The sequence below is a fragment of the Carassius carassius genome, chromosome 4 (assembly GCF_963082965.1).
Source record: "Carassius carassius chromosome 4, fCarCar2.1, whole genome shotgun sequence".
NCBI classification, from domain to species: Eukaryota; Metazoa; Chordata; class Actinopteri; order Cypriniformes; family Cyprinidae; genus Carassius; species Carassius carassius.
In genome coordinates, this window is record NC_081758.1 from 36,965,189 (window position 1) to 36,978,035 (window position 12,847).

Sequence of the window (12,847 nt, forward strand, 5' to 3'; positions counted from 1 at the left end):
ATGAAGGAATAGTTCACCCAAAAATAAAAATTTGTAAGAAACAACCCCCATTTAAGTGTTTTAACTTTAAACTGTCACTTCCAGCTAAAATACAAGTCCATAATAAAGCTTCCTCCAGTGAAGCTTCCATACCCTGTTGTTTTCTCAAAATGTATCCATTTCGAACTGTTTGGATTGTTTTTGCAAAATGGTGCTTGATCTGTGCATATATCTCAGATGAGATAAACTGTTCACTTCAGAAAGCAATATTATAGACAGAGGACTCATTTGAGGTTAAAAGTATCTTAATGCTGGAATTTTCATTTTTGGGTGAACCATTTCTTTAATCAATGTTACAATAAAAATGTAACAGTACGCATTCCCAAAATAATAAAAATCTCGAGAAGTTGGTATATCTAGGCACTATGAACATCTTAGCAACCTGCTGAAATTTAGTTGTTTGTTATATATAAAAAATATTCTGCCAGGAACATAAATACGAATGCAAATAAATGCTACTCATTATACATGCATGTAGAAGGGCATTGAAAACGAAGTCAACTTACAGCACTGTTAAAGGGAAGAAGCAGCAAAAAACTATTCTGAAGAAATAAATGTTGTTTTGTACTGTATGAGCCAAATTTATTTAAAATTCGACTGAATACAAAACTAAAATTCGCAAAGTAATTTGAAACTCTGTACACTTTCAAGTGCATGGAGAGAACAGATTATGGCATTACATATACAAAAAAACAAACAAACAAACAAAAAAACTCACAAAATAACAGTTGAAAATGCCTTACTGGTAATACAATATAGTGCCAAAATGTATTGTTGTCTACTCGCTTCATCGTAGAGAGCTCTTTGAAATAAAACAGTAAAAGGTTAAACATTACCTCAGACGTTGTGACTGCATTACATGTACAATGCAAAGTTCATACACAAAGAAAATGCAAAAATAAAGATAAATGTTAGACATTTCATGATATACTTTGGCAATATCTATATCATATGTGAGAGAGTGATAGAAAAATAAGATGAGAGACAGAAAGAAATATCATGCTTCAATGTGTAGTAGATGTGTTCGTAAAACAGGCAGAGTTTTAAAATGTTTGTTTAAAAACACACACGCACACAGGAAAGAGAAGAAGATGAGGAAGAGTGACGTCTATGCTGCTGACCGGCGTCTAATGATGAAGGCCCCTCGTTGCAGCTGCCCTAAATAGATCCTCATCTTTGTACTGTCACTTGTCTTTCTCACCCAGATCTGCAAGAGAATCGAAATCCAAGACAAAGCACTTCAGTGTTTATCCTGTACCAACTTCTTCCAGCATCCAAATGAATCCCAAACAGTGATTTGTACTCCAAAGCCACTGGCTCAGCAAGTAAAAGCCCAGATCTATGCAGTGTGTTATTGATGCTGGCATTAAAAGGATGCAAATGAGACAAAAGCTATTGGAAAGACATCCTCGTACAATTTGATATGGATGCAGATTACCATAAATGAGTGCAACTAAATGAGAATTTTCCTCTTCTGGCCCTTCAAAGCTGATGCACTTGGGCTGATCTCAATAACCTGCTGTTTATTCCCCCTCTGAGCAGGTCATTAGTTTGAAGAGAACAGTCATTTGTTTAGCACCAATCAGAGGAGAGAATCAGACACAAACCTCATTGGTCCCCACAGAGCTGATGACACAGCTGATCTTGGTGTTCTCCTTGGACTCCAGATAGATTGTTTGACTTTTATGGTACCTGTAACAATAACCGCATTAGTCATTTAAGATCCTCTAGACTGAGAGACCATTACAGAAAATTCCCAGTGGCATGTTTTCAGTCAGGCACTGTATGTGAGCTTATCTCCTCACACATCGCCACTGAAAAAGCAATATTTAGGTTTAAAGGATTTCCCAAAAATTATAATTCTGCCATAATTTTCTCACCCTCATGAAAGAATTTAAACAATTGATATGCAATTATACATGCCTAAAATAAAATTATTTCTGCTCAAGGTATCAATACAAGCTCTTAAATGTAGAAGTGTACTTATTTTTCCAAACAAGAGAATTACATAGATATCCTGTAACCAAGTTAAATATTAACGGTTATCATTTGGTAAATTATACCACCTTCAACCAACAATAAAGTTCTAGTATGTATATGTCCACACAAGTAATATTTTTTGAAATACTATTTATTTGAATATTTAGTTCTGATTTGTGTCTATGTTTTAGTTATAATGTCTATTTTGCCTACATAAAATGAAAATGCAATTCTTTCTTTACAAATTATGTAAATTATATAGGGCAGTGTTTCAGACTGATTTAGACTAGCAACTCGCCTTTTCAACCTATTCACCAAAATTATTTTTTTGGAAACCAGGTTACACTGATCACGCTGCATATTTTTGATTTACTTAAAATAACCATTTTACACATATGTTTTGGTTTTTGATTTTTATGTAAAAAAAAGCTCTTCTGGCCTATATGTTAGCTTTCTTTAGCCCGCATTGACATTATAGGATTCTCTGGTTCTAAATGAGGTGACTGAGCACTGAGCATGTGCTGAAGTATTCAGAAATGTATCAGAAATGCATGTTAGATGAAGTACATGGAAACAACTATTAACAAAAAAATTTCAACAACTGAGACATTAACTAAACATTTTAAACAGGCATTCAACAAACAAAAATTCAATAATGAGTCCCTGTGTATCAAAGATTGCAGTGAACAAATGAATCGGTGTAGCCACCATAGAGGTTCCCCCACTATTCCACAAAGGCAGTTCACAGACAGTTCTGGGCAGACACGTGGTTTGCCAATGCAAGGACGATCAGCTGTCCTTCCTGTCTCCCTGTAGCAGTGTCTTAGGCCTCTTACATTACAGACAGTGCAGCTTATTGCTCTGGCCACATTTGCAGTCCTCATGCCTCCCTGCAGCAGGACTATGGCTTGTTCATGCAGGTGATCAGGAACCCTGGGGATTCTGGTGTTATTCAGAGTCAGTAGAAAGGTCTCTTTACCTTCATAAGTTACTGTACCTGTGACCTTAATTGTCTACTTCCTGTGAACCTTTAGTGCCTTAAGGACTGTTCCCCATGTGCATGTTAAATAATTGTTCATGGGTTACTTTGAATTTTTGTTACTTTAAATTGTTGAAACCTTTTGTAATAAAGACATGTACAGCTTATTTGGATTACACAAAATTACTTTTACAATACAGCATCCTGAAAAGGGGACATATCTTTTTTTTTTTTTTTTGATGAGTTTGTGTGTGCTTCTATGCTGCAGCCTGTGATATCAATAGAAATAGTTTTTTTAGCATTATTTCTCCATTTTACTGCATTACACTACACTAGAATACCTCAATACAGACCGCAAACTTACCGGTACATTCACAATTCAGGTAAAACACAATTTCTTTTACCATCATTTACTATGGAAAATATGCAGCAATGGCATACAGTAGATTCAGAATTGAGGAAAGAACTTAGGGCTGTACGATTATGACAGAAATCATAATTGTTGATCATTCCCTTGAAATAGTAATTGCGATTATTAATTAAATTATTAATAAGCTGAAAAGAAACTGTTATACTAAAACTAAAATAATGAGAAAAACCCTTAATACGTAGAAAGAAAAAAAAACACATCTTAAGCACACAGAATAACATAAGTGTACTTTACTACTTTGAACGATTAATTGCAACTTTGAACGATTATGTAATTGTGCCATCCATAATTGTAATTGCGATTAGAAACTCAATTAATTGTGGAGCCCTAAAAGAACTGCTCATCAAGAGTCACTTGTTTGTGAATCAGACCGTTCATACTGTATGTTTGTTTCTGGCATGCAACCCGCTGAGGAGGACAACTTAAACTTAATAAATTGCAACAGTGACGGTGCCACTAATTAGAGAGGGAGAGCTTGTCATCTCTTAAAACACAGTGCAAAGAGAGAGCAAAAGCAGCCCGTGGATTCAATCTTCTTACATAAACATCCACTGGAAAAATTCAGATTGCAGCATAACTAAACCTCTCCACTCATCATTAAAAAAGCAGAATAAAACTGCATTTAATATACATGCAACATTATACATTTAATGCCTGCGGTATCACCCTAGACCACATTTCCTCCTCCGCTTACTCTCTCCTCATCTGCACACAAATATTCCGGTTGGATTGCATTGCTGAAAGCTATGGCAGCCCACTGTCTAAAGGGCACGACTGGATAAATGCGTGCTGACACTCATAAAAATCCAGAGGCATTCATGACGTTTAATGTCACAAATGCACAAGGCAAAGTAATCTTCAGGCCTCATCCTAAACCACAAGCTTCCTGTGCACTATGATCACACAAACAATGAAATAAAGATTTATATAGTCTGTACAGAGTATTGCATGCCAGAATATGTGGATCCCCATGCCCACGATGTTTACATTATTAAATATCACAACACAGATGACGGTAAATAATACCATGTCAGCAATGCATGACCTGAATCCTGGCACAGATGTTGCCTTACAGAAACTACCTCTTGCAAATACATCACATACACAACCTTAAGTACACATAACTAATGAAATAACAGCTTAAAGTAATAACTGAGAATGATAGAAAGATATAACAATAGACAGAACAGATAGACAGAACAGATAGACAGATAGACAGACAGACAGACAGACAGACAGACAGACAGACAGACAGACAGATAGACAGATAGACAGATAGATAGATAGATAGATAGATAGATAGATAGATAGATAGATAGATAGATAGATAGAAAGTAAGTCTCAGTTCAGTCCAGCTCTGTGAAGTGACTTTGTCCATTATGTAAACTATAATATGTTATAATTGAAAGTCCGAAGACCAAATGCTCCATCTTGTGGACAGTATAAATACCAGAGAATGATACCAGAGATTTTTCGGAGGCTTTAGGGTCTTGCAAGAATCATAGGGTCAACTGGTAGAAGCAGTAAGTACACCATTAATTTCCACAATGTAAATCAGACAGACTTCATGAGGGCTTTTCACACTATGTTTTACCCTGGGTTATCATCTGCTTAAACCAACATTATTAAGTCACTAACCTTATAAAAATGCAAAACAGCATGTTATGTCAGAGTAAGTCACTAACCTTATAAAAATGCAAAACAGCATGTTATGTCAGAGTTAAGAATCTTAAGTGTGAAATCTTAAAACCAGAATAGTGTAATGAAGTCTGAACTGTGTGAAGCATGATAACTCAGAATTACATTCACCTGGGGTTAATAATGTTTTAAAAGCCCAGTAGAACACAGAGTACCTTACCATCTCTTATCATAGTAGAGTTTCCCCTCCTCTATCCGTGCCTCATAACGCTGGGATGGGGTGTCCACTGGAATGGATGGGAGGTGCTCTGGAGAAGACGGGGACGCTGAAAAACATCACACAATCATTTTCAATTCATTTCCAATTTATTTTATAGCCGTTGTGGCTAAAATAAACTGATAGGAAATTTCTGTAAAAATATATGGGGAATCACCTCTAAAAGACAAAACGTCCATACCTGGTCTTTTCGGAGATTTAAGCTATAAAGGAAATGAAGCAAAAAAAGAAGATTGCTGAAGAAAATCAAAACAATCTCAGTTTTGATGAAACTTTTTCTATCACACTTTTTCTCATCTCACACCCTGCAACTAATTATGCAAGTGTATTATAATTTGATTAACAACGATATTGCTGTAGAATGAGACATATTGAAAATTAGGCAAAATCATACTCTGATATGGTATCTGTGAGGTAGTGAAATTTGTACTTAGCTAGACTTTTATGGGGATTCATAAAAATGAAGCCAACTGCAATTTTACTGAGCCGTAACCTTACCTTGTTTAATGTTCTTAGATCCTCCAGGATCTGTTCATCAGTGAGTAAATAGTTTAACTGGGGTGAGGATAGTTAAGATACCTGATTATGAAAATATAGGTCATTTACATTATGAAGTCTTAAAGGTACAGTAGCAGTAACAGGTTTTTTAAAGTGCCCCTATTATGCCATTTTTAAGGTTCCTAATATTGTTTTGGGAGTCTCCTACAATAGATTTACATGCATGCAAGGTCAGAAACACTTTTGTTTTCTCAAAATATGCATTTAATATCACCTCACTTTCCAACAACTCTCAAATGATTCGTTTGAAGCAGTAATAAGATTCAGTCTCTCTAAACCCGTCCTTTCTGTGATTCTACTCTGCTCTGATTGGTCATATGGCTCAGTCTGTTGAGATTGGTCTACTGCATACAGCACATATTCTTTGTAGCCTCATATTTCGGAAAGTGAAAATCAAATGAATTTACTTTCACAGTGCAGGACAGAGCATCTTTGTGACATAGTGTTAACCAATAACCACACGAAAAAGCTACTGTGTTTGAGGGCGGGGTTAAGTTGTTTGCAGCCGGCCAAAGTAGAACACAGGCAGGCATTATGCAAATGTGTTTCCCTGTGACATGTAGCTGTTACAGAAGTGGGATTTGAATACTGATGACTCGCTTAAGCTGTTCATAGTCAATTATTTCTTTTTGGGAGACAAAAACTTATTTCCCATGCACTTTCGGCTTTACAACTTTGCAGATTGTTTACATTCACATACAGCTACATCGAAATGGAATAATAGGGGCACTTTAATACTAAAGGTAAGAGAGAGGTGGTAAATCTTCCTGTAAAACTGCACTGCATTGTTTTTGGTGCCAGAGACTATGACTAACATTAGAAATGGACTTCAGGGAATTAAATAAAATAAAGAAGAAGGGTCATCTTCTAGATGCATAGAAGATGACCCGTTTAAGTGATTTATTGGTGGCTTAAGTGTTTCATGTGCTCGGTCTCTACGGTTATGTGAAGGATATCAGGTGCCGGCTTTCTCCGCTTGTCTGGAATGGGCACAGGATCATTGGGTCGTCTCCGGAGCTTCCGGGTCATAATAGGTTTCACCTCCATGGAATCTAAAATAAATAAACAGATAGCAAACTAGGTTTATGGGTTTCAAAGGAATATCTCGCACAAAATAAATAAATAAATAAATAACTCAATCTTTTTCATACAATTGCAATGAATGGCATCTGAGGCTTTCAACTTTGAAAAGTGATGAAAAAACTCAATAAAAGTATAATTAAATTCTTCTGAAGTCATACAATGGCTTTGTGTGATCAAAAAGTATTTTTTCCACTGCTAATTGTCCTCTCCAGTGAGTTTACCACACTGACTGGATCAGTAAGTCTGTGTTTTGAACTTGTGAACCAGTTCAATCGGATCTGTTAACAAATCATTCAGTTTGCTTTTGTAAATTAGAATAACTCAAAAGAATGGTGCATTTATGAATCGGACATTGCTACTTCTCTAATGAACTCATCAGCATTTTATCACTTTTATGAAGCTTTCGTGTCTTTTTGATGCTTAATAGTCCCTCAGTCTTTGTTCACTGCTTAGAAGAAAAACTTTCTCTTATTGTGTTCTGCAGAAAAATAAAAAAACTCATTCAGGTGTGGAATGGCATGATGGAGTAAAGGATGATAGAATTTCATTTTTGGGGGGAACTATTGCTTCAAGATTTTTTTTCTTTTAGCATAAAAGAGAATAGCTAAATGTTCAGCTATAGGAACAGAGTCTTATTCGCGACAACAGCAATACTAACAAAGGCTTACACAAAAACTATCTCAGGTTCATTTTTCTATCTGATCTCTCTTTTTCACTTTCTTACCTCCTGTCAGCTCCATTGTTAATTTCTCGTTCTCGATCATCTTCTTCTTCTCTTCCAGCTCTGCAATAAGGTTTTCCTTCAGTTCCACTTTCTTATCGTCAAATTCGTTGACCGCTGCTTTCTTCTCTTTGATGTAGTTCCTCTCCACCTGCTCTGTCTACAAGACATTTAACATTAATTATCCTGTCATAGCTGTTTCTTTCTGCAGTCATAAATCCAGATACATAAAATGTATCATTTGCAGCTTACCTCAAGTTGTAGAAAGAGGTCTGAAAAGATAAAGAGATTGGAGGAGAGGGACAGAAAAAATGAGAGCAAGCACAAATAAGAGAGAAGCATTAATAATTAAAATATTAACAGTGACATTGAGCTTTACTATAAATCATCTGTACCAGCATTACGAAGTCTCTCTTTATACTGCTGATCAAGCTTCTTCATTCTCTTCTGGTACTCCTGCAGCGTGCCTGTGGAAATGCATAGGTGATCTAATTTACTCATTTTTAGTTTACATTTTATTCCACAGAGATGTATTGTTCACTTGCTACAGTTACAATCCCATTGGAATAATCTGTCTTGATCAAGAGCACAATGGTGGTAGATAACATTATTTAAACAGCCCTTTGTTTCCCAGCCAACTATTAGGCTACATCATCTTTTCAGACCACTATTAATAAAGCCAGGGCATTATTCTCAAACAACAACAACAATAACAATCAAATTATATTATATTTTTAAGGTATATTTTTTCCCAAAAGAAAAGTGTAGGTTTTTATTTTACTTATTATGAAATTGATGATGTACAGCCAGATCTGTACTGCACATTTGTACATTTGTAAGTAAAGGTAAGTTTAATTTCACCATACTTATTTAGACATTCATTATTAAAGTGCTTGACTACAAAATTATTTGAGTATTCCTAATATATATATATATATATATATATATATATATATATTTCTATATATATATATATATATTTCTATATATATATATATATTTCAATAGTGAATGAATGTTCTTCCAGTCACCTTCTTGCAGTTGTTGAAGCTGTCTTTTCAGGGATGCCAGTTTGTCCTGATACATCCTGAAATCAAGACGAAAACTAAATATCTCAAAGAAATGATCAGGTTTTATTTCATAGTATGCAAATAATAGCAGAAATGTGTCATACACATGATTTTCACAGGAAAGAAATAAATAAAGAAAGTATAGATTGAAAACTGTATATTAAATAGATATGTGCATCATTAAAAACAATAACAGTTTTTTTAAAAAAAGTTTAGAAAAAATGTCAGTGAGTTGTATATACTTGTATGACATACACAGTACTGTAATGCAGTTTATTTCATTTTAATAAGAATACCCAATTTGTGTATCTCTTGTCATGAATGAATGCTAGTCATTAAGTACTTACTGTTCTTTGATTTCAACATAATCGCCCTCATCATGTTTGGCCAGATCTGTTTCACTGGCATCTTCCGTGTCTATAATAATAACAAACAATAGAGCAATACATTATACACTACAGGATATGGACTTGACCCAACCAAACTACTCTGGGATGCCAAACGTCTGGCTAGAGTTTATTGAAGTGACAACTGCACATATACAGCACCATCTAGCGGGCAGACATGGTATCTCAATGTCATTTTCTATGGTAATTGAACCAGATATTACATGTTGTTTGCAGACTTTTTCTTACCAAAGGAATGATTATATTATATTATATTATATTATATTATATTATATTATATTATATTATATTATATTATATTATATTATATTATATTATCTGCTTATCTGGAAACTGTCACAAGTTGGTTCTAAAACTAAATTAGATTAGATTCAACTTTATTGTCATTATGCAGAGTACAAGTACAGAGCTAATGAAATGCAGTTGGCATCTAACCAGAAGTGCAAGAATATAGTGTTTTATATACATTAAAGTGCAGAGTAAGTAAAGCTATGATATACAGAATGTGGAGTTGCTATATACAATATTGAGCAGAGTATATATAGAATAGAAATATTAAAGCAATGTAGGGATTGTATGTACATTATGAACAGAGAAAAAGTAGGATTATATATACACATTATGAATAGCAGCAACATAAATCTAAAGTACCAATAAAAGACGCAAGAGAATTAAAATGACAAATAAACAAATAAAAATACAAGGATGCAAGAGAATTAAAATGACAAATAAACAAAGCACATATTTCAGCACTAATGCAAAGACAACTATCCATACTAAAAGACAGATTCTATATCATCAGCTCCTAACGAAGACACTTGCATTCATCTAGATGCTTTTATCCATTAATTAAAAATGATGCATAATTGATCAGAACTGACAAGAATTTTTACTTCTAGTAAACACTGTTCTTGTGAACTCAAAGAATCCCTAAATAGGTGCATCACAGTTTTTACACCAAAAATAAGCATATTAGAGTGACTTCTGAAGAATCATGTGACACTTAAGACTGGAGTAATGATGATGAAAATTCAGCTTTTCAAATTTCTGCAAGATTGTTTAAGGATAGTTAACATATTGACATTAAGCTTTTTAACAGTGAAATTTCCTTTAACATTTCTATATCTGTATGAAGGGGGGCAATTTAAATTTTACCACTTTAAACTTTTTGATTTCACTACTTCATTTCAATTGTCCATTTGACCAATTAAGTTTGAAAAGGACAAATATTATTCACAAAAAGAGAGATTTGAATCTGAACTGGGAAAAAGGGCTTTTATCTACGCAGCTCCATTTGAATGGAATTTACTCCAAACAAAATTGAAATTACAAACTCTGTTGCCTATGGAACATTTTAAATCTATTATTCGGTCACTCGAAGAAGACTCATTGATTTGTAATTGTTTTCAAGTGTTTTAAATTGTACATTTGTTGTTTCAATTTGTAAGTTGTGACTGTAACTGCTGTCCATTCTTGGCCAGGACTCTCCTGTGAAAGAGATTTTAATCTCAGAGAGATCAAATCAAATTTGTAGTTTCTAAATTAATATGAAACCATGATAACAGCATGCACAATATATACAGTACAGTTAAAAAATGAAGTTTAAAGTAATCTGCCAATGTTGCAAGAAAAAAAAAGATGCTGTGCAATTTCATTAAAAAAAAAATATTCTATGAAAATCAGATACCATTCAACATTGGTGAGGGATCATATTCGGGAATGCTGTACTTCTCTCAAAACTGCATGATGAACTTGATACATATTGAAACAGTTGGTAAAAACCAACAAATTGTTTATTATTCCAGATGTTCTCGTATTTTAACTATTGAAAATATATATATGAGTGGATAGTGAAAACAAATCATGTCATGTAACGTTACATTCTTATTTCTAATGTGTTTTATGACACCATCAGAAGCTAGCTAACTGAGGGGAGGTCAATTTCAAGCATCTCAAACCACACATTTGCCACCATAAATTAACATGTTACTTTGAAAACAAGTAAGTCCTCTGCTGCACCTGACTTCGAGGCTGTATGCATGAAAATGAAAACAAAAACAACAAAAACATCCTACATATTATTTTTGCTTCCTGACGCGTGCTAACGGCTAACTGTTTATCATCAGGCTGTATAGCACAGAAAACATACAACTATGAGAAAATGCATAACCATTACACGGTTAAATGCTTAAACGGCCATCACTTCGGCCTACAAATATCACTATAGACATTTAATGACGCATAAGTGGTTTGATTGCAAAAAGCCAGCGAGCTCTAAAATAAACAAAACAACTCGACACACATGTTCACACTTTCTGCATGTTTACTCTTCACAGAGCCAGTATTTCACTACCAATCTACAGCCAGTTGACTCATTAACAAATGAAACATGTCTTTCGACCCATAAATCATACGTGAATGGGATTAAAAGGTAAATAAACTTAAATTAGTGTGCGTTATCACCTTCTTCCGAGTCTCTTCCTCTGAAACTGCGATCTTCATCTTCATCCACACTGTCTAGCTCCTCCTCGTCGTTATAATAATCCACCATGGGTGACAGTAAAGTCGAGGCCATTTATTATATTCAAAAACTGATAATATTGCAGGAAATGCTTGTGTGTAAACAATCACACTGCATCAACGACAACGTTTTCAGTCTGGATTCGAGCCTCTTTTTTCAATGGAGGGTAGGCCGAGGAATCTGATTGGTGGAAATGTTCGAGCAATGCATGCTGGGAAATGTAGTTTGAACAGCTTGTCCGCAAGTATGACATAAGGGAAAGAAGAAAATGGTAAGAGAGAGAGAGAGAGAGAGAGAGAGAGTAGTCTCTCCCCGTTTCAAATGTATTGTTGCTATTATCATTCAAGGAATAGGAAGATTTTCTGAAGTTGTCTGCTGGCAAAACACTTCTGCTCTTCAGTTATGCGCTATTATCTCGGTCTGGTAAGCCTATTAATGTCATTATGAAAAGATATGAAAAAAAAAACATGCTCATCTATGATTTAGTGCCATTATTTGTCTGTTAAAGGAATTATTTTGATTGCACACTGATTTTCATTTCCATCCCACAAACTAGTTTAAAGGGTTGTGTTTCATTCATTGTGCAAAGTTCATGTATTCGTCATGCATTCACATACGTTTTTGTAATTGTTTATCATCATTATTGCCAGTTATGTTTTCCTCATGAACGAGCATGTATTAAGTGCTAAATTAAATTGATACTGACTAATTTATAAAATGTAAAAAATGTGTATAAGGAATATATTTTAAACTGATTTCGAACAGCATCTCTGTTAATTGTATTGCAGAAAACAGGCAAACTACTGCTGCCACTGCTAGAAATAACAACAACAATAATAAAAGACATTAGAGGAAAAATAATAGTAAAGAACTAAATTAGAAACTTGATACAAATTACAATAAGAAACACACTGTGCAACAAAATGGGAATAACAAAAAATAAATAATAATAATACTAATAATAGCTAATAATAACATCTAATTGCACTACAACTAATAATAATAATAACATCATCATATAATATATTTGTTAGATGATTAGTTAGCTATTAGATTCACAGATTGGAATAACAGGTGTTTAATAATACAGTAAGATTCAGCAAAACCATTGCTTGGTCAGACACATGGTACACAGAAATATTGC

At 34.3% G+C, this 12,847-nt stretch overlaps 1 protein-coding gene across 2 annotated transcripts; it reads right to left on the minus strand.

Annotated features, from left to right (window-relative positions):
* Window positions 1-596: 596 nt before the first annotated feature.
* On the minus strand, window positions 597-11,877 carry suds3 (SDS3 homolog, SIN3A corepressor complex component). 2 transcript variants are annotated; one of them, XM_059548683.1, is made up of 12 exons: window positions 11,646-11,877; window positions 9,123-9,192; window positions 8,737-8,792; window positions 8,101-8,172; window positions 7,958-7,977; window positions 7,709-7,865; window positions 6,858-6,953; window positions 5,842-5,903; window positions 5,525-5,546; window positions 5,287-5,392; window positions 1,647-1,731; window positions 597-1,246 (listed from the first exon to the last, which is right to left on the minus strand). In XM_059548683.1, the coding sequence occupies exons 1-12, from the start codon at window positions 11,755-11,757 to the stop codon at window positions 1,148-1,150; spliced, it is 957 nt and encodes a 318-aa protein (XP_059404666.1). In that variant the 5' UTR covers window positions 11,758-11,877; the 3' UTR covers window positions 597-1,147. The 2 variants fall into 2 exon arrangements, with proteins under 2 accessions (XP_059404666.1, XP_059404665.1); XM_059548682.1 differs by having other exon boundaries at window positions 5,501-5,546; window positions 11,646-11,876.
* Between the last annotated feature and the right edge of the window lie 970 nt (window positions 11,878-12,847).